Raw genomic sequence first — 23496 nt, 5'->3', positions numbered from 1 at the left:
ATATATAATGAGCCCCCCTCTCCTGTATATTGGGGTGTATAGTATATAATGAGCCCCCTCTCCTGTATATTGGGGTGTATAGTATATAATGAGCCCCCCTCTCCTGTATATTGGGGTGTAGTATATATAATGAGCCCCCCTCTCCTGTATATTGGGGTGTATAGTATATAATGAGCCCCCCTCTCCTGTATATTGGGGTGTATAGTATATAATGAGCCCCCCTCTCCTGTATATTGGGGTGTATAGTATATAATGAGCCCCCTCTCCTGTATATTGGGGTGTATAGTATATAATGAGCCCCCCCTCTCCTGTATATTGGGGTGTATAGTATATAATGAGCCCCCTCTCCTGTATATTGGGGTGTATAGTATATAATGACCCCCCCTCCTGTATATTGGGGTGTAGTATATATAATATATACTAGGACCCCCCCTCCTGTATATTGGGGTGTATAGTATATAATGAGCCCCCCTCCTGTATACGGTGGATAGTCTCGTGTATTTTCGTCCCTCTCCCCGGACCCCCCGGACCCCCGGGGCCCCCCCTCCCCCCCCTCAGCTGTTCTCCTGGTCTCTCCATGAAAGGAGCAGAAGGCGTCTTGAGACTCTCCGGCTATTTTTGTCGGGACAATTTGGTCTCCAGGTTCCTCCTCCTTCTCCTTACGGCCAAAGTTGAGGATGTGTCTATAGTTAGCCTCGGAGTCTTGGCCGGCCGGGGGTATATAATCCCACCCCGGGGTCTTCTCCTCCATGTCACTCCTTCCTTCTTTCCTTCACACCAGGACAAGCAACCCACAACAACCAACGAGATGGTAAGTCTTCCCAACCCGAGGAGCGTCCGGCCTACACCCAGCCCGGTCCAGTCCCAACCCGGACACCCAGACCCAACCCGGACCCTCCCTGGATTATCTGTCAAGTGGGGCTCCCTGCTGGAGGAGGATGGGGAGATTATCGGGGTTCAGAGGACAAGACTTTGGGGGACTCACACTGAGAAGACAATGTGAACTGGGATGTCACCCACTGCAGCCAATCACGTAGCACTCATCGGCCTTACGTCATTCTGGTTGCTACGGGTTACGGCTCTTCCATATTGGATAAGCAAAGAGGAGCATAGAAGGGAAGAGGGGCACATGGGGGCCCCCAGGAACTGGGGTGTTGGGGCTCCTCTAGAGTCTGCACATTGGTGACGGCTCATGATTGGTGGGTGTGATTAGCACTGGGCTTGTCAAAAAACTGCCCCTCCCCCTTCATTTTCTGCACCACCCCCCCCTACAGACCTTCCCATCATGCCTTCCGTATGCCCCCCATTGTTTTCTCTTAGTACCCCATTATTGGTTTTATGCCCCCCCCATTCACTCCCTATATACCTCCTGATAATGTGCCCCCCCTATACCTCCTGATAATGTGCCCCCCCTATACCTCCTGATAATGTGCCCCCCCATACCTCCTGATAATGTGCCCCCCTATACTTCCTGATAATGTGCCCCCCCTATACCTCCTAATAATGTGCCCCCCCATACCTTCTGCTAATGTGCCCCCCTATACCTCCTGATAATGTGCCCCCCTATACTTCCTGATAATGTGCCCCCCCTATACCTCCTAATAATGTGCCCCCCCATACCTTCTGCTAATGTGCCCCCCCTATACCCCCTGATAATGTGCCCCCCCTATACCTTCTGATAATGTGCCCCCCCTATACCTCCTGATAATGTGCCCCCCCATACCTCCTGATAATGTGCCCCCCCTATACCTCCTGATAATGTACCCCCCCATACCTCCTGATAATGTTCCCCCCTATACCTCCTGATAATGTTCCCCCCCATACCTCCTGATAATGTTCCCCCCTATACCTCCTGATAATGTGCCCCCCCATACCTCCTGATAATGTGCCCCCCTATACCTCCTGCTAATGTGCCCCCCTATACCATCTGATAATGTGCCCCCCCCATACCTCCTGATAATGTGCCCCCCCCCCATAGCTCCTGATAATGTGCCCCCCCCTATACCTCCTGATAATGTGCCCCCCTATACCTCCTGATAATGTGCCCCCCCTCTATACCTCCTGATAATGTGCCCCCCCCCCCTATACCTCCTGATAATGTGCCCCCCATACCTCCTGATAATGTGCCCCCCTATACCTCCTGATAATGTGCCCCCCTATACCTCCTGATAATGTGCCCCCCCCCCTATACCTCCTGATAATGTGCCCCCCATACCTCCTGATAATGTGCCCCCCCCCCTATACCTCCTGATAATGTGCCCCCCATACCTCCTGATAATGTTCCCCCCTATACCTCCTGATAATGTGCCCCCCCTATATCTCCTGATAATGTGCCCCCCCTATACCTCCTGATAATGTGCCCCCCTATACCTCCTGATAATGTGCCCCCCCCTATACCTCCTGATAATGTGCCCCCCCCTATACCTCCTGATAATGTGCCCCCCTATACTTCCTGATAATGTGCCCCCCCTATACCTCCTAATAATGTGCCCCCCCTATACCTCCTGATAATGTGCCCCCTATACCTCCTGATAATGTGCCCCCCCTATACCTCCCGATAATGTGCCCCCCCCATACCTTCTGCTAATGTGCCCCCTATACCTCCTGATAATGTGCCCCCCCTATACCTCCCGATAATGTGCCCCCCCATACCTTCTGCTAATGTGCCCCCCTATACCTCCTGATAATGTGCCCCCCTATACCTCCTGATAATGTGCCCCCCCTATACCCCCTGATAATGTGCCCCCCCCCTATACCTTCTGATAATGTGCCCCCCCTATACCTCCTGATAATGTGCCCCCCCTATACCCCCTGATAATGTGCCCCCCTATACCTCCTGATAATGTTCCCTCCCCATACCTCCTGATAATGTGCCCCCCCTATACCTCCCGATAATGTGCCCCCCATACCTTCTGCTAATGTGCCCCCCTATACCTCCTGATAATGTGCCCCCCCTATACCTCCTGATAATGTGCCCCCCCTATACCCCCTGATAATGTGCCCCCCCCTATACCTCCTGATAATGTGCCCCCCTATACCTCCTGATAATGTGCCCCCCCTATACCTCCTGATAATGTGCCCCCCCTATACCTCCTGATAATGTGCCCCCCCTATACCTCCTGATAATGTGCCCCCCCCCCTATACCTCCTGATAATGTGCCCCCTATACCTCCTGATAATGTGCCCCCCTATACCTCCTGAAATTGTGCCCCCTATACCTCCTGAAATTGTGCCCCCCTATTCCTCCTGATAATGTGCCCCCCCTATACCTCCTGATAATGTGCCCCCCCATACCTTCTGCTAATGTGCCCCCTCTATACCTCCTGATAATGTGCCCCCCTATACCTCCTAATAATGTCTCCCCTATACCTTCTGATAATGTCTCCCCCCCCATACCTCCTGATAATGTGCCTCCCCCCTATACCTCCTGATAATGTGCCCCCCTATACCTCCTGATAATGTGCCCCCCTATACCTCCTGATAATGTGCCCCCCTATACCTTCTGCTAATGTGCCCCCCTATACCTCCTGATAATGTGCCCCCCCTATACCTCCTGATAATGTGCCCCCCTATACTTCCTGATAATGTGCCCCCCCTATACCTTCTGATAATGTGCCCCCCTATACCTCCTGATAATGTGCCCCCCTATACTTCCTGATAATGTGCCCCCCCCTATACCTCCTGATAATTTGCCCCCCTATACCTTCTGATAATGTGCCCCCCCCCTATACCTCCTGATAATGTGCCCCCCTATACCTCCTGATAATGTGCCCCCCTATACCTCCTGATAATGTGCCCCCCCCTATACCTCCTGATAATTTGCCCCCCTATACCTTCTGATAATGTGCCCCCCCCCTATACCTCCTGATAATGTGCCCCCCTATACCTCCTGATAATGTGCCCCCCTATACCTCCTGATAATGTGCCCCCCTATTCCTCCTGATAATGTGCCCCCCCCCATACCTTCTGTATGACCCCCCCAACCCTTCCCCCACATGCTTTTTGTTGCCTCCACAATATGGTACTTACCTCCAACTCCTTCTGATGGTTCTACCCCAACCCACTGCCCCCCCGCACTCCACATTGCCCCCCCCCAGCACTCCACACTGCCCCCCAGCACTCCACATTGCCCCCCCCCCCCCAGCACTCCACATTGCCCCCCCCCAGCACCCCACTCTGCCCCCAGCACTCCACACTGCCCCAATTTCCTGTCTAAGGTTCCCATTACCCTTTAGCAGTACTTACCCCATTGTGTGATTACTTACCTCTGATACCCCAACTGTCATTCTCACCCAGAAAGTCCTGATTGCATGTACCTACCTACGGTCACCTACACAGCATTACCCCCCCCCCCATATACCGACCCCCCCATCACTCAACATCTCTTCTCTCCACAGGCACCAGCAAAGAAGGCCAAGAGAAAGGCACAGGAAGGAGGATCCTCCAATGTCTTGTCCATGTTTGACCAAACCCAGATCCAGGAGTTCAAGGAGGTGAGTGATCCGGGGCCCTGGGGACCCTCAGATATGGGGGGGGGGGTCACCTCTGTGGGGTCTGATCATTGCTGCCTCCAGTGGGACAGTGACTGACCTTCCATGACGTCTTCGCATGGTTTCCATCATGGAGGCCATTGGTGGAAGACTCTACGGGAAATCTCCCAACCTGGAGAGGTGCCAGAGGACTCCTCCAGCCAATAAGGGTTTCTTCATTTGTGGTGTATGAAGTGCCGTCACCCATAGCAACCAACCTCCCTCCCTGCACTCTTCTGTCAGCACTTTGCTGATTGGTTGCTGTAGTTACAGTACATTGCTCCTGGCCTTCTTGAAGAATCCCCCCCATTGGGGGAGGGGGGCTCCCAGACCAGCTGTTGGTGTCACATATCTTCGGGGGGGATATTTTAGGATCGTGTCACATAGAAGGAGATGACGGAGGGGGACAGGTGTACAGGGGGGGGGGAGGGGGAGGGGGATATAAATTTAGACTCAGCAGAAGTTCTGGGTGGACACCGGAGGAGAAGAGCAATCCACTCCAATGTTCTCCATCACCTCCGACTTCTCCAGACTCCTCCAACATTCTCCATCACCTCCGACTTCTCCAGACTCCTCCAATGTTCTCCATCACCTCCGACTTCTCCAGACTCCTCCGACTTCTCCAGACTCCTCCCCACAGAACCTATTCTACAATATTTTCCACTGATGAGCCCGGATAAGTCAGGAACCCTCCTCTAAAGGGGGGCCCATGGCTCTGTACATCAGGCGGGGGTCACACCGGCGGAGGAGCCCCTCCCTCCCCTATACATCTAATGATGGAGAATGATGGAGATCTGTAATGGGAAGTCCATCCAGCTCTGACATCTTCTCTCTGCTCCTCAGGCTTTCACAGTCATTGACCAGAACAGAGACGGCATCATCGACAAGGAGGATCTGAGAGACACATTCGCAGCTATGGGTGAGTGTGCCCCCCCAGGACCCCATTACCCACCCCCCAAGAGTGTGCCTCCCCCAGGACCCCATTACCCACCCCCCAAGAGTGCACCTCCCCCAGGACCCCATTACCCACCCCCCAAGAGTGCTCCTCCCCCAGGACCCCATTACCCACCCCCCAAGAGTGCGCCTCTCCCGGGACCCCATTACCCACCCTCCAAGAGTGCGCCTCCCCCGGGACCCCATTACCCACCCCCCAAGAGTGCTCCTCCCCCAGGACCCCATTACCCACCCTCCAAGAGTGCGCCTCCCCCGGGACCCCATTACCCACCCCCCAAGAGTGCGCCTCCCCCGGGACCCCATTACCCACCCTCCAAGAGTGCGCCTCCCCCAGGACCCCATTACCCACCCCCCAAGAGTGCGCCTCTCCCGGGACCCCATTACCCACCCCCCAAGAGTGCGCCTCCCCCGGGACCCCATTACCCACCCCCCAAGAGTGCGCCTCCCCCGGGACCCCATTACCCACCCCCCAAGAGTGTGCCCCCCCAGGACCCCATTACCCACCCCCCAAGAGTGCGCCTCTCCCGGGACCCCATTACCCACCCCCCAAGAGTGCGCCTCTCCCGGGACCCCATTACCCACCCTCCAAGAGTGCGCCTCCCCCGGGACCCCATTACCCACCCCCCAAGAGTGCGCCTACCCCGGGACGCCATTACACACCCCCCAATAGTGCTACTCCTCCAGGACCCCATTATTCACCCCCCAAGAGTGTGCCTCCCCTGGGACCCCATTACCCACCCCCCAAGAGTGCCCCTCCCCTGGGACCCCATTACCCCCAAGAGTGCCCCTCCCCCGGGACCCCATTACCCACCCCCCAAGAGTGTGCCTCCCCCGGGACCCCATTAACCACCCCCCAAGAGTGTGCCTCCCCCGGGACCCCATTACCCACCCCCCAAGAGTGTGCCTCCCCTGGGACCCCATTACCCACCCCCCAAGAGTGTGCCTCCCCCGGGACCCCATTACACATCCCCCAAGAGTGCTACTCCCCCAAGACCCCATTACCCACCCCCCAAGAGTGTGCCTCCCCTGGGACCCCATTACCCACCCCCCAAGAGTGTGCCTCCCCCGGGACCCCATTACCCACCCCCCAAGAGTGTGCCTCCCCTGGGACCCCATTACCCACCCCCCAAGAGTGTGCCTCCCCCGGGACCCCATTACACATCCCCCAAGAGTGCTACTCCCCCAAGACCCCATTACCCACCCCCCAAGAGTGTGCCTCCCCTGGGACCCCATTACCCACCCCCCAAGAGTGTGCCTCCCCTGGGACCCCATTACCCACCCCCCAAGAGTGTGCCTCCCCTGGGACCCCATTACCCACCCCCCAAGAGTGTGCCTCCCCCAGGACCCCATTACACATCCCCCAAGAGTGCTACTCCCCCAAGACCCCATTATTCACCCCCCAAGAGTGTGCCTCCCCCGGGACCCCATTACCCACCCCCCAAGAGTGTGCCTCCCCTGGGACCCCATTACCCACCCCCCAAGAGTGTGCCTTCCCTGGGACCCCATTACCCACCCCCCAAGAGTGCCCCTCCCCTGGGACCCCATTACCCACCCCCCAAGAGTGTGCCTTCCCTGGGACCCCATTATCCACCCAAATCTATGCTTTGTATTCCACATTTCCCATATCTTCCCCAACACCCACCTTCCTCATATCTCCGAGATCCGCCATATTGTATCCAAACCCCACTGCTATCATTCTACTACCCATCACCCTCCCCCTCCATCATTGTACTACAATCCCCCTCCATCATTGTACTACAATCCACCTCCATCATTGTACTACAATCCCCCTCCATCATTGTACTACATCCCCCTCCATCATTGTACTACAATCCACCTCCATGGTGTACTGCCCTCAGGCACTGTTGTACCTCCTGCCTCTGTGTTGCCCGGAGTGCAGTGTTAGTCGGAGGAGGGGATGAACGATGATTGTATGTTGGGGTAACACTTCTCCTCCTCACAGGCCGCCTGAACGTGAAGAATGAGGAGCTCGATGAGATGGTCAAGGAGGCTTCTGGACCCATCAACTTCACCGTCTTCCTCACCATGTTCGGAGAGAAGCTGAAGGGTGAGCCGGGGCTCAATACTCCTCATGTGATGGGGGGAGGGGTCACCAGAGATCACTGTCCGGGGGGGTAACATTTTATAATATTACATCTCTATTATGATTACCTGCAGCTGACCCGGAGGTTGGTCGGCCATCAGAAGGGTGGTGAGGTGGGTGATATGTCTGTCATTTCTTCCCTGACAATATGTCTCCTCACAGGTGCCGATCCCGAGGACGTCATCACCGGGGCATTCAAGGTGCTTGATCCTGAGGGCAAGGGATCCATCAAGAAGCAGTTGTAAGTATTATCTCCTATCTGTTCCACATTCCCCACCCCCCACCTCACCCTTCCCACCGCCCCATTCCCCCCCACCTCACCCTTCCCACCGCCCCATTCCCCCCACCTCACCCTTCCCACCGCCCCATTCCCCCCCCCACCTCACCCTTCCCACCTCACCATTCCCAACCCCCCACCTCACCCTTCCCACCACCCCATTCCCCCCCACCTCAGCCTTCCCACCACCTCACCCTTCCCCACCACCTCATGCTTCACCCCACCTCACCAATGCCCCATTCCCTCCCACCTCACCCTTCCCACCACCTGTCCCTTCCCTTCCATCCCATCTAACCCAGACCTAAGCCAACCCTCATCTGATACATGGCAGTATCACCCTCTAACGTCCATCCTAACCATCCCTTCCCCCATTGTCCAATACCTACCTATATCCTCTGTGCCACCCATCCATTCCCTTTTGGTTTTCTCATCTCTACACATACCTCATACCTACCTGTATCTTCCTGTACCCCCCTGTGTCCAACCACCTCATCCATCCATACCAACCAGTGTCTCCCTCCCCCTCTCCAATGTCCACCCCTATATGTTCCACCATCCAGTTTTGTGTACATACCTCCCCTGCCCCCCATACAATGTATTTGTGTGACCCCCGAGGGCTCCCCTAACAATGTCCCCCTTTCTCTTCCAGCCTTGAGGAACTCCTGACCACACAGTGTGACAGGTTCACCGCAGAGGAGGTGAGAACTTCGACCACATGGGGGGTCTCTGGGGGGATGGTGGTGGGGGTTGGGCTCAGAGGGTTTGGGGTATCTAAAGGGAATTAGAGCCCTCCCTGTTTGGGAGGTAAAGATGGGGCTGAACATTTCTGGGGGTTGGGACAGCCATGACATTTTGGGGGGATGGGATTTGAGTTCCCTGGGGGGTTGGGACATCTATGACATTTGGGGGGATGGGTGTTTCCTGGGGGGTTGGGACATCTATGACATTTGGGGGGATGGGTGTTTCCTGGGGGGTTGGGACATCTATGACATTTGGGGGGATGGGTGTTTCCTGGGGGGTTGGGACATCTATGACATTTGGGGGGGAGGGGATTGATGTCTCCCTATGACATTTGGGGGGATGGGTGTTTCCTGGGGGGTTGGGACATCTATGACATTTGGGGGGATGGGATTGATGTCTCCTGGGGGGTTGGGACAGCCATGACATTTGGGGGGATGGGTGTTTCCTGGGGGGTTGGGACATCTATGACATTTGGGGGGATGGGTGTTTCCTGGGGGGTTGGGACATCTATGACATTTGGGGGGATGGGTGTTTCCTGGGGGGTTGGGACAGCCATGACATTTGGGGGGATGGGTGTTTCCTGGGGGGTTGGGACATCTATGACATTTGGGGGGATGGGATTGATGTCTCCTGGGGGGTTGGCACATCTATGACATTTGGGGGGATGGGTGTTTCCTGGGGGGTTGGGACATCTATGACATTTGGGGGGATGGGATTGATGTCTCCTGGGGGGTTGGGACAGCCATGACATTTGGGGGGATGGGTGTTTCCTGGGGGGTTGGGACATCTATGACATTTGGGGGGATGGGTGTTTCCTGGGGGGTTGGAACATCTATGACATTTGGGGGGATGGGTGTTTCCTGGGGGGTTGGGACATCTATGACATTTGGGGGGATGGGTGTTTCCTGGGGGGTTGGGTCATCTATGACATTTGGGGGGATGGGATTGATGTCTCCTGGGGGGTTGGGACATCTATGACATTTTGGGGGGATGGGTGTTTCTGGGATCTCATCCAACTCTTCTCCTTCCTCCAGATCAAAAACATGTGGACCGCCTTCCCCCCTGATGTGGCCGGCAATGTAGACTACAAGAACATCTGCTATGTCATCACCCACGGTGAGGACAAGGACCAGGAGTAAATCGGTCTGAAGGTTCACCCTGCGGGCTGTGCGCCCCGAGACCCGGCGCTGCGCCCCACTGCTGTACATTGCGTATTTTGTAAAGTGACCCATCGACTACAAAACTGTAATTTATTCTGTCCGGTGGGACGAAACTATGGGGGTCCTTTATCTGCCGCCCCAATTCTCCTTCTGCCCGACAACCCGTAACCCCCTCCCCCGACTATTTTCACGTCTTAAGCTGGAAGCGGAATCCTCAGGGGAAGTTCTCAATAAAAGTTCATTTTTATTCTACTTTCTGCCTTTTGGTTTGTTTCCTTCAAAATCAATTACCTGTGTGACCATCCAATCCATTGTACAATCTCATCTCATAGTGTGTGTCCTACGAATACCGACCAATCCATTGTACAATCCCATCTCATAGTGTGTGTCCTACAAATACTGACCAATCCATTGTACAATCTCATCTCATAGTGTGTGTCCTACAAAGGTCCCAATGTATTGTACAATCCCATCTCATATGGTGTGTGTCCTACAAATACCGACCAATCCATTGTACAATCTCATCTCACAGTGTGTGTCCTACAAATACCGACCAATCCATTGTACAATCTCATCTCACAGTGTGTGTCCTACAAATACCGACCAATCCATTGTACAATCTCATCTCATAGTGTGTGTCCTACAAATACCGACCAATCCATTGTACAATCTCATAGTGTGTGTCCTACAAATACCGACCAATCCATTGTACAATCTCATCTCATAGTGTGTGTCCTACAAAGGCCCCAATCTATTCTACAATCTCATCTCATATGGTGTGTGTCCTACAAATACCGACCAATCCATTGTACAATCTCATCTCATAGTGTGTGTCCTACAAAGGTCCCAAACCATTGTACAATCTCCTCTCATAGTGTGTGTCCTACAAATACCGACCAATCCATTGTACAATCTCATAGTGTGTGTCCTACAAATACCGACCAATCCATTGTACAATCTCATCTCATAGTGTGTGTCCTACAAAGGTCCCAATCTATTGTACAATCTCATCTCATAGTGTGTGTCCTACAAAGGTCCCAATCTATTGTACAATCTCATCTCATAGTGTGTGTCCTACAAAGGTCCCAATCCATTGTACAATCTCATCTCATAGTGTGTGTGTGTCCTACAAAGGTCCCAATCCATTGTACAATCTCATCTCATAGTGTGTGTCCTACAAATGTCCCAATCCATTGTACAATCTCATCTCATAGTGTGTGTCCTACAAAGGTCCCAATCCATTGTACAATCTCATCTCATAGTGTGTGTCCTACGAATACCGACCAATCCATTGTACAATCCCATCTCATAGTGTGTGTCCTACAAATACCATCCAATCCATTGTACAATCTCATCTCATAGTGTGTGTCCTACAAATACCGACCAATCCATTGTACAATCTCATCTCATAGTGTGTGTCCTACAAAGGTCCCAATCCATTGTACAATCTCATCTCATAGTGTGTGTCCTACAAAGGTCCCAATCCATTCTACAATCTCATCTCATAGTGTGTGTCCTACAAAGGTCCCAATCCATTCTACAATCTCATCTCATATGGTGTGTCTTACAAAGGTCAGTCCCAATCGATTCTACAATCTCATCTCATAGTGTGTGTGCACGGCCGATCCTAGGCGGGTGCGTGGGGTGCAGTTCACCCAGGAGCCACAATCTATTGTACAATCTCATCCCACAGTGTTAATAATAATAGGGGGAACTAATGCGCAAACCACACTAAAATGAGAAAAACTGCACCAACCATATAATAATAGAGTGAAATAAGAGTTACAACAACCTAGACAGCTGCCACAGCCAAGCAATGTTCTCACACTGGTAATATATGAAGGATGGGGGGTGTTGGGGCGCTTACCAGTATATAAAAATATATAATAAATTAGTAACTAATTGATCAATAAAAAGTGCAATGTGCTGATTGGAATATTAATGATAACATTGGATAAACAATAAAAAGATCACACAATATATGGGAATAAAGTGCAGCAATAATGATTATTAAAGTGCCTAAAATAAATATGTGCTGATCAAGTGCATCAGAACAATATAATAAAGTGCATCAGAACAATATAATAAAATGCATCGGAACAATATAATAAAGTGCATCAGAACAATATAATAAAGTGCATCAGAACAATATAATAAAGTGCATCAGAACAATATAATAAAGTGCATCAGAACAATATAATAAAGTGCATCAGAAGAATATAATAAAGTGCATCGGAACAATATAATAAAGTGCATCAGAACAATATAATAAAGTGCATCAGAAGAATATAATAAAGTGCATCAGAAGAATATAATAAAGTGCATCAGAAGAATATAATAAAGTGCATCGGAACAATATAATAAAGTGCATCAGAACAATATAATAAAGTGCATCGGAACAATATAATAAAGTGCATCAGAACAATATAATAAAGTGCATCAGAACAATATAATAAAGTGCATCAGAACAATATAATAAAGTGCGTCAGAACAATATAATAAAGTGCATCAGAACAATATAATAAAGTGCATCAGAACAATATAATAAAGTGCATCGGAACAATATAATAAAGTGCATAGATACGTAAATAGAATGATCAATAAATGTCCAGAACATAATTAGAAATGGTGAAAAAAATAATTTCATGCAAAGGTGCGATGTAAATCCCGGGCAGAATCCCAAACATGCAGCCCAAAGATAATTAATGTCCACACGATCATTTCCAAAGTGCAGCGCTCAGGGAAAACCAATCCAAAGAAACGTGCTCCCCTCAGAATGAGCGGTAGTGCTAGCCTCTCACCCCTAGGAGGCTTACAATAAGCCTTATTATGATCCCAATGGCCGCAGCTTCTCTTCCCTCTTCCATGTGCAGGGCACTTGTAGTTCCACACCAAACAGCAGCGTTTGACCAGTCATCCCTCCTTCCTCAAACCAACGGCTCTCACAGGGCGCACATCAAGGAGGAAACGCTCACAATAGTGTGAAATCACAATAACAAACTTTTATTTCAAACGCAGTAAACTCACATTTCAAAGTTCCGATCGAGAACATCAGAAGTACGGATTTCTCCGCTCAGCTGTTCCTCACGCGTTACGTGGCAACTCACACCACTTAATCATAGGATCTGTGAGTTTACTGCGTTTGAAATAAAAGTTTGTTATTGTGATTTCACACTATTGTGAGCGTTTCCTCCTTGATGTGCAGCCTGTGAGAGCCGTTGGTTTGAGGAAGGAGGGATGACTGGTCAAACGCTGCTGTTTGGTGTGGAACTACAAGTGCCCTGCACATGGAAGAGGGAAGAGAAGCTGCGGCCATTGGGATCATAATAAGGCTTATTGTAAGCCTCCTAGGGGTGAGAGGCTAGCACTACCGCTCATTCTGAGGGGAGCACGTTTTTTTGGATTGGTTTTCCCTGAGCGCTGCACTTTGAAAATTATCGTGTGGACATTAATTATCTTTGGGCTGCATGTTTGGGATTCTGCCCGGGATTTACATCGCACCTTTGCATGAAATTATTTTTTTCACCATTTCTAATTATGTTCTGGACATTTATTGATCATTCTATTTACGTATCTATGCACTTTATTATATTGTTCTGATGCACTTTATTATATTGTTCCGATGCACTTTATTATATTGTTCCGATGCACTTTATTATATTGTTCTGATGCACTTTATTATATTGTTCCGATGCACTTTATTATATTGTTCTGATGCACTTTATTATATTGTTCCGATGCACTTTATTATATTGTTCCGATGCACTTTATTATATTGTTCCGATGCACTTTATTATATTGTTCCGATGCACTTTATTATATTGTTCTGATGCACTTTATTATATTCTTCTGATGCACTTTATTATATTCTTCTGATGCACTTTATTATATTGTTCCGATGCACTTTATTATATTGTTCCGATGCACTTTATTATATTCTTCTGATGCACTTTATTATATTCTTCTGATGCACTTTATTATATTGTTCCGATGCACTTTATTATATTGTTCCGATGCACTTTATTATATTGTTCCGATGCACTTTATTATATTGTTCCGATGCACTTTATTATATTCTTCTGATGCACTTTATTATATTCTTCTGATGCACTTTATTATATTGTTCCGATGCACTTTATTATATTGTTCCGATGCACTTTATTATATTCTTCTGATGCACTTTATTATATTGTTCCGATGCACTTTATTATATTCTTCTGATGCACTTTATTATATTCTTCTGATGCACTTTATTATATTGTTCCGATGCACTTTATTATATTGTTCTGATGCACTTTATTATATTGTTCCGATGCACTTTATTATATTGTTCTGATGCACTTTATTATATTCTTCTGATGCACTTTATTATATTCTTCTGATGCACTTGATCAGCACACATTTATTTTAGGCACTTTAATCATTATTGCTGCACTTTATTCACATATATTTTGTGATCTATTTATTGCTTATTCAATGTTAATGTTATTAATATTCCAATCAGCACATTGCACTTTTTATTGATCAATTAATTACTAATTTATTATATATTTATTTTTATATACTGGTAAGCGCCCCAACACCCCCCATCCTTCATATATCCAACAGTGTGTGTCCTACAAATACCGACCAATCTATGATGGAGCGATCACATGCAAACAAACCGGCATCACGTCCGGTTCCTCTCTCCCCTCTCTGTACCGATCGTTACAGCGTGAGAGGAGAGTGGAGAGATCGGTTGCAGCAGCGCTGTGAGCTGCATCTGTAATGCCCACAGCACTGCTCCTTGCTCATTATTGCAGCCTCACCCATCCATACTCGGCCGAACCCATCCATACTCGGCCGTACCCATCCATACTCGGCCGTACCCATCCATACTCGGCCGAACCCATCCATACTCGGCCGAACCCATCCATACTCGGCCGTACCCATCCATACTCGGCCGTACCCATCCATACACGGCCGTACCCATCCATACTCGGCCGAACCCATCCATACTCGGCCGAACCCATCCATACTCGGCCGTACCCATCCATACTCGGCCGTACCCATCCATACTCGGCCGTACCCATCCATACTCGGCCGTACCCATCCATACACGGCCGTACCCATCCATACTCGGCCGAACCCATCCATACTCGGCCGTACCCATCCATACTCGGCCGTACCCATCCATACTCGGCCGTACCCATCCATACTCGGCCGTACCCATCCATACTCGGCCGTACCCATCCATACTCGGCCGTACTCATCCATACTCGGCCGTACCCATCCATACTCGGCCGTACCCATCCATACACGGCCGTACCCATCCATACACGGCCGTACCCATCCATACTCGGCCGTACCCATCCATACACGGCCGTACCCATCCATACTCGGCCGTACCCATCCATACACGGCCGTACCCATCCATACTCGGCCGAACCCATCCATACTCGGCCGAACCCATCCATACTCGGCCGTACCCATCCATACTCGGCCGTACCCATCCATACTCGGCCGTACCCACCCATACTCGGCCGTACCCATCCATACTCGGCCGTACCCACCCATACTCGGCCGTACCCACCCATACTCGGCCGTACTCATCCCTACTTGTCCATACCCATCCATAGTCGGCCATACTCATCCATACTTGGCCGTACCCATCCATACTTAGCCATACTCGGCCGTACCCATCCATACTCGGCCGTACCCATCCATACACGGCCGTACCCATCCATACACGGCCGTACCCATCCATACTCGGCCGAACCCATCCATACTCGGCCGAACCCATCCATACTCGGCCGTACCCATCCATACTCGGCCGTACCCACCCATACTCGGCCGTACCCACCCATACTCGGCCGTACTCATCCCTACTTGTCCATACCCATCCATAGTCGGCCATACTCATCCATACTTGGCCGTACCCATCCATACTTAGCCATACCCATCCATACTCGGCCGTACCCATCCATACACATTTATGGCTCAGCCATCCCGATCCACGGCTCATCCACCATTAGAGTGCCTCACAAAAGGGAAAATGGTAGTCAGATCAGAGACCAGAAGGTGCTCCCTGCATGTTGGGCCTTTGTATGTGGCCAGGCTGTTGAAGTCTCCCACATGTGGCATCGCTGTACTCGGGAGGAGGAGGAGAATCTATTTTGGGGTGTCATTTTTGGAATGTACGTCCTATGTGCTAAAATATTGTATAAATGGACAACTTTGTGTAAAAAAAAATGCATTTTCATTTTCTTTCCGCAGTTTCCAAAAATGTGTCTAAAAAAAATGAACCGTTCAAAAGACTCGTTATGCCTCATAGATTATACGTTGGGGTGTTTGATTTCCAAAATGGGGTCATTTTTGGGGCATTTCCATTGTCCTGGTGCTCCAGGGCCTTCAAAAGTGCAATAGGTAGTCAGGAAAATGGGATGTGTAATGTATGCCCCTAGAACGCCTGAAGGTGCTCCCTGTATGTTGGGCCTCTATGTGTGGCCATGCTAAATAAAAGTCTCGCACATGGGGTATCACCATACTCGGGAGTAATAGCAGAATGTATTTTAGGGTGTCATTTTTGCTTTGTACATGCTATGTGTTAGAAATATATTATATATGGACAACTTTTGTTTTCATTTTCTTTCCACATTTTCCAAAAACTTGTGGGGGAAAAAAAAATGACATGTTCAAAAGACTCGTTATGCCTCATAGAATATATACTGGGGTGTTTACTTTCCAAAATTAGGTCTTTTTGGGGTGTTTCCACAGTCCAGGAAATTAGATGTGTAATTTATGCCCCCAGAACGCCTGAAGGTGCTCCCTGCATGTTGGGCCTCTGTATGTGGCCACGCTGTGTAAAAGTCTCACACATGTGAAGGTGCTCCCTGCATGTTGGGCCTCTGTATGTGGCCAAGCTGTGTAAAAGTCTCACACATGTGAAGGTGCTCCCTGTATGTTGGGCCTCCGTATGTGGCCAAGCTGTGTAAAAGTCTCACACATGTGAAGGTACTCCCTGCATGTTGGGCCTCTGTATGTGACCACGCTGTGTAAAAGTCTCACACATGTGGTATCGCCATACTCGGGAGGAATAGCAGAATGTGTTTTGAGGAGTAATTTGTGGTATGCATATGTTGTGTGTGAGAAATAACTTGCTAATATGACCAAAAAAAATCTTGATTTTGCAAAGAATTGTGGGAAAAAATTACAACTTCAAAAAACTCGCCATGCCTCTTTCTGAATACCTTGGAATGTCTTTCCATTAAGGGGTCATTTGGGGGTGTTTGTATTTTTCTGGCATGTTAGAGTCTCAAGAAATGAGATCGGCTGTCAGTACTTCAGGTGTGATCGATTTTCAGAGATTGGCACCATAGCTTGTGGACTCTATAACTTTCACAAAGACCAAATAATATTCACCAATTTGAACTTAATTTTACCAAAGATATGTAGCAGTAAAAAATTTGCTACATTTTATAACAGAAACAAAGAAAAATTATTATTTTTTTTACTGAATTTTCAGTCTTTTTTCTTTTATAGCGCAGAAAATAAAAACCCAACGGTGATTAAATACCACCAAAAGAAATCTCTATTTGTGTGGAAAAAAAAGGACAACATTTCATATGGGTACAGTGTTGTATGACTGAGTAATTGTCATTCAAACTGTGAGAGCGCCGAAAGCTGAGAATTGGTCTGGTTAGGAAGGGGGTTTAAGTGCCCGGTGGTCAAGTGGTTAATTAAGGAATTTACTCTTTTTTGGTGAATGGATAGGGGTACGATGTACAATGGGTGGGGGGGCACAATGGGTGGGGGGGGGGCACAATGTACAATGGGGGGGGCACAATGTACAATGGGTGGGGGGGCACAATGTACAATGGGTAGGGGGGTAGGATTTACGAGTGGGGTCACAATGTACCCGATACCCATTCACATAAGGGGGCCGGGATCTGGGGGCTTCCAGAGTCTGACAAGCCCCCCGCCCACAGCCCCTGACAACCAATGGCCAGGATTGCTTTGGGACAAGATGCTTTAGAGTGAGGGGGGGGGGGGTGACCTGCCAATGCTCAAATAAAGGTCTGGTATAGATTTTCAGGGTGGGGGGGGGGGGGGTGGAGAGTTTCCCTTAAAATCCATACTGGACCCCAAGGGCCCAGTATGGACGGAGTGGGGGGGGGGCTATGGCTTTTTTTTCCTAATTTTTTGGCATTCTTTTGCTTACATTTCAGCCGTCTTTTGGTGAAGCCCGCTGACAGCTGATGACTCATCGGTTGGTATGGACGTGGGCGGACGGCTTCCTGACCCCGCCCCCTAACAACTAGTTATTCTTTACACAGAATTCCAATCGGTCTGAGAAGTTGGAATTCTTTAGAAAATGAACAAAACTGATTTTTCCATTCTGCATATGTCTAGGGAACTTTGAGTGAATTTTGGGTGAAAGTTAGGTGAATGCTGTATAAAGGTTGGTTGAGTGAATGTTGTATAAAGGTTGGTTGGGTGAATGTTGTGTGAATGTGGTATAAAGGTTGGTTGGGTGAATGTTGTATAAAGGTTGGTTGGGTGAATGTTGTATAAAGGTTGGTTGGGTGAATGTTGTATAAAGGTTGGTTGGGTGAATGTTGGGTGAATGCTGTATAAAGGTTGGTTGGGTGAATGTTGGGTGAATGCTGTATAAAGGTTGGTTGGGTGAATGTTGTATAAAGGTTGGTTGGGTGAATGTTGGGTGAACAAAATGTATAAAGAGACCACACAGAGAAGACGAGATGACGGGCTGAGTTCAGTATAACGATTTATTAGTTGTGAATACAGCGGGATAAGCCCCTCCCACAGCGCTCATTATCCCCACCCATGCGGTACGGTGTCTCCTCCCCCAGACTCCGCACTGCCGGGATTTCCAGGTATCCGGCTGGAGACGGGTCACCCGATAGGCAGATCACAGATATCGGGGAGCAGTGCAGGGTACAGGGGAGGGGGGCCCAGGGGTCAGGTGTCGGGAGGGCCCCCAGGGGTCAGGTGTCGGATCCGGGGGTACAGGGGAGGTGAGCCCCAGGGGTAAGGTGTCGGATCCGGGAGTACAGGGGAGGGGGGCCCCAGGGGTCAGGTGTCGGATCCGGGAGTACAGGGGAGGGGCCCCCAGGGGGTCAGGTGTCGGGAGGGCCCCCAGAGGGTCAGGTGTCGGGAGGGCCCCAGGGGGTCAGGTGTCGGGAGGGCCCCCAGGGGGTCAGGTGTCGGGAGGGCCCCCAGGGGGTCAGGTGTCTGATCCGGGGGTACAGGGGAGGGTCTGAAGGCCTTTGGTCAGCTTGAGGGAGAAGTCGATGTGCGGGTATCCTTGAGTCAGGCAGCCCATGGACACCACATCCACATGGGGTCCCAAGAACTGCAGGACATTGTGGGGGGTCACCCCTCCGGAGGCCTCCACCACCACACTGGGGTACACCGTCTTCACCGCGAGCGCCGCCTGATGGAGTAACTAGGAGGGAAGAGATAAAAGGAGAACGTTACTGATCACCGTCACCCCCGGCAACCAATCAGGGACTTCCTGATACTAGAGTATTATGGCGTAATTAGGGGTATGAGGGGCAATGTGGGGCATGCGGGGCAATGCGGGGCAATGTGGGGTATGAGGGGCAATGTGGGGTATGCGGGGCAATGCGGGGCATGAGGGGCAATGTGGGGGCATGAGGGGCAATGTGGGGGCATGAGGGGCAATATTCATAGTCCCCATTCTACAGCAGTCAATAGAATGTCCCTGCAGTACTTCCGGTGCATTATGGGGCAGTGATCGCGGGGTATAGACAAGGGGCAGACAGTTGAAGAGTAGGAAGGGCAGGTAGGTACCTCTGGGGTAAAATTATCCAGCATGATGATATCCGCTCCAGATTCTGCGGCTACCAGAGCCTCCTCCTCTGACCGACACTCCACCTCCACCTTCAGAGTGTGACCAGCCACCGAGTGCACCCCGCGTACCGCCTACGGGGGACAAAGACCCCACCGGGAAGATGGGGACACCAGAGATCAGCCGTCCATCACTTCTATATTACAACAAAGAGACCCTCCAAGATCAGATAACCCCACCATCACCCCTACCGACCCCCCCTCCCCTACCGACCCCCCCCACCACCATCATCACCCCTACCGACCCCCCCCCCCCTCAACCTTCACCCCTACCTACCCGCCCCCCCCCCCACCCCCATCGCCCCCCCCCCACCCCCACCACCCCTACCGACCCCCCCTCCCACCCCCACCACCTCCCCTACCGATCCCCCCCCCACCACCCCAACCACAATCACCCCTACCAACCCCCCCCCCCACCACCACCATCACCCGTACCGACCATCCCCCACCATCACCCCCCCCACCACCATCACCCCCCCACCACCCCTACCGACCCCCCCACCATCACTCCCCCACCACCGTCACCCGTACCGACCATCCCCCACCATCACCCCCCCCACCACCACCATCACCCCTACCGACCCCCCCCCCCACCACCACCACCACCCCTACCGACCCACCCCCCCACCATCACCCCTACCGACCATAAATCCCCCTCATACTTTTCATCACCCCTACAGTAAATCCACTTTATCTCCATTTGTTCCCACAGATAACCCCGCCCATTCCTCACCTCTTGGATCCCGCCCATTGCCCATATATGGTTGTCCTTCAGCATGACTAGGTCTCCAGTCCCACAACGGTGAGTTCCAGCTCCTCCCACCAGCAGGCCATATTTCTCAGGAAGGCGGAATCCGGGCGTGGTCTTCCTGGTCCCAGTCACCTTCCCCGGCCATCCTGACTTCCTGGCCTGTTCTGTCACCTTCCTGGACAGTGTAGCCACTCCGCTGACCCGGGACAGGGCGTTCAGAGCCGGCCGCTCAGCCAGGAGGAGGTCGGTGAGATGACCTGAAACAGACAGCAGATCATATGCTATAAGAGAAGAAATATGGGACAGCAGCCTTCCACCCTCCCGCCCCTGTATGGGGGAATGGGGCCGATCTCAAACCTACCAGAGCCCACTCACACGCGCATGATCGATCATTCACCCTTGTCGGGGGTCTGTACTGGGAAGAAAACCGCATGAAGGAAAACTAAACTGGGCCCAAGCCAACAGACCGGGGTGTGGCCAAAGGTGGTGACAGTATCAGTATAACCCATCTCATTGGTGGGAATCGGGTCAGAAGTCACCTGGGAATGAAGGTCACCGATCATTAAAGTGAATGAAAGGCCAAAACTTTTTTTATACTTTTGGATGGAGTAGGAAAGGATTAAAAGTCCTGTATGTGTCCCACTGCAGAGACTTCCTGTCCTACAGGCAACAGGAAGTGAGAGGAGATCTCTCCATAATGAGGTAAACCCTCTGTTACCAGAACAGGTGTCCATATTGAAAGATTTCCCCTCACTTCCTGTTCTGGTGACAACACAAAATCTTGGATTTCCCCTCACTTTGGGTCTCTGACACCAGGACTATTCTAGAGGGTGAATCTTCCCTATGACGGTAAAATCCCCAACCCACTCATAGGATGAAGATCCCCCCCAACACATCACTCATACGATGGAGACCACCCAACCCATACCGGGACCCATCAATAAGTTATAGTGCCATAAAAATACCCAGTCCATTACACGTTCTAAGGTGGAGAACTCCAACCCACCACTCGAACGATGGAAACCACCCAACCCACCACTCGAACGATGGAAACCACCCAACCCACCACTCGTACCAGGGAAACCACCCAACCCACCACTCGTACCAGGGAAACCACCCAACCCACCACTCGTACCAGGGAAACCACCCAACCCACCACTCGTACCAGGGAAACCACCCAACCCACCACTCGTACCAGGGAAACCACCCAACCCACCACTCGTACCAGGGAAACCCCCCAATCCACCACTCGTACCATGGAAACCCCCCAATCCACCACTCGTACCATGGAAACCCCCCAATCCACCACTCGTACCATGGAAACCACCCAACCCACCACTCGTACCATGGAAACCACCCAACCCACCACTCGTACCATGGAAACAACCCAACCCACCACTCGTACCATGGAAACCACCCAACCCACCACTCGTACCATGGAAACCACCCAACCCACCACTCGTACCATGGAAACCACCCAACCCACCACTCGTACCATGGAAACCACCCAACCCACCACTCGTTCCATGGAAACCACCCAACCCACCACTCGTTCCATGGAAACCACCCAACCCACCACTCGTACCATGGAAAACATCCAACCCACCACTCGTACCATGGAAACCACCGAACCCACCCCTTGTACTATGGAAACCACCCAACCCACCACTCGTACCATGGAAACCACCCAACCCACCACTCGTACCATGGAAACCACCCAACCCACCCCTTGTACTATGGAAACCACCCAACCCACCACTCGTACCATGGAAACCACCCAACCCACCACTCGTACCATGGAAACCACTCAACCCACCACTCGTACCATGGAAACCACCCAATCCACCACTCGTACCATGGAAACCACCCAATCCACCACTCGTACCATGGAAACCACCCAACCCACCACTCGTACCATGGAAACCACCCAACCCACCACTCGTACCATGGAAACCAACCAACCCACCACTCGTACCATGGAAACCACCCAACCCACCACTCATACCATGGAAACCACCCAACCCACCACTCATACCATGGAAACCACCCAACCCACCACTCATACCATGGAAACCACCCAACCCACCACTCATACCATGGAAACCCCCCAATCCACCACTCATACCATGGAAACCCCCCAATCCACCACTCGTACCATGGAAACCACCCAACCCACCACTCGTACCATGGAAACCACCCAACCCACCACTCGTACCATGGAAACCACCCAACCCACCACTCGTACCATGGAAACCACCCAACCCACCACTCGTACCATGGAAACCACCCAACCCACCACTCGTACCATGGAAACCACCCAACCCACCACTCGTTCCATGGAAACCACCCAACCCACCACTCGTTCCATGGAAACCACCCAACCCACCACTCGTACCATGGAAAACATCCAACCCACCACTCGTACCATGGAAAACATCCAACCCACCACTCGTACCATGGAAACCACCGAACCCACCCCTTGTACTATGGAAACCACCCAACCCACCACTCGTACCATGGAAACCACCCAACCCACCACTCGTACCATGGAAACCACCCAACCCACCCCTTGTACTATGGAAACCACCCAACCCACCACTCGTACCATGGAAACCACCCAACCCACCACTCGTACCATGGAAACCACTCAACCCACCACTCGTACCATGGAAACCACCCAATCCACCACTCGTACCATGGAAACCACCCAATCCACCACTCGTACCATGGAAACCACCCAACCCACCACTCGTACCATGGAAACCACCCAACCCACCACTCGTACCATGGAAACCACCCAACCCACCACTCATACCATGGAAACCACCCAACCCACCACTCATACCATGGAAACCACCCAACCCACCACTCATACCATGGAAACCACCCAACCCACCCCTCGTACCATGGAAACCACCCAACCCACCACTCGTACCATGGAAACCACCCAACAAATTATACAATGCCTGGAGTGCCTGTAGACAGGAAGTGGGATCAGCAGCTCCGAGGAGAAACAAAGGAGGAATAAAGGTGGAAAATATCCAACATTAAATATTCGGTTACCTATGGGGAAGAACCATTTATAACACTCCATTTACTCCACCCAC

The 23496-nt window shown here is 51.1% G+C and overlaps 2 protein-coding genes across 2 annotated transcripts; one reads left to right on the top strand and one right to left on the bottom strand.

The window, feature by feature from the left end:
- The first annotated feature begins 579 nt into the window (after positions 1-579).
- MYLPF (myosin light chain, phosphorylatable, fast skeletal muscle) lies at positions 580-10015 on the top strand. The gene is made up of 7 exons (XM_040334937.1): positions 580-811; positions 4398-4493; positions 5373-5448; positions 7447-7551; positions 7750-7828; positions 8514-8562; positions 9640-10015. The coding sequence occupies exons 1-7, from the start codon at positions 809-811 to the stop codon at positions 9742-9744; spliced, it is 513 nt and encodes a 170-aa protein (XP_040190871.1). The 5' UTR covers positions 580-808; the 3' UTR covers positions 9745-10015.
- An 8500-nt stretch (positions 10016-18515) lies between these two features.
- On the bottom strand, positions 18516-20646 carry QPRT (quinolinate phosphoribosyltransferase; the record flags this gene model as incomplete). The annotated part of the gene is given in 4 exon segments (XM_040334938.1): positions 18516-18851; positions 18976-19213; positions 19582-19713; positions 20372-20646. Coding segments are annotated over 3 exon segments (629 nt in total), but the record flags the coding sequence as incomplete, so codon positions are not given.
- Between the last annotated feature and the right edge of the window lie 2850 nt (positions 20647-23496).

Source organism: Rana temporaria, unplaced genomic scaffold (assembly GCF_905171775.1).
Source record: "Rana temporaria unplaced genomic scaffold, aRanTem1.1, whole genome shotgun sequence".
Lineage (NCBI taxonomy): Eukaryota > Metazoa > Chordata > Amphibia > Anura > Ranidae > Rana > Rana temporaria.
This window is presented reverse-complemented; position numbering and strand designations above follow the sequence as displayed.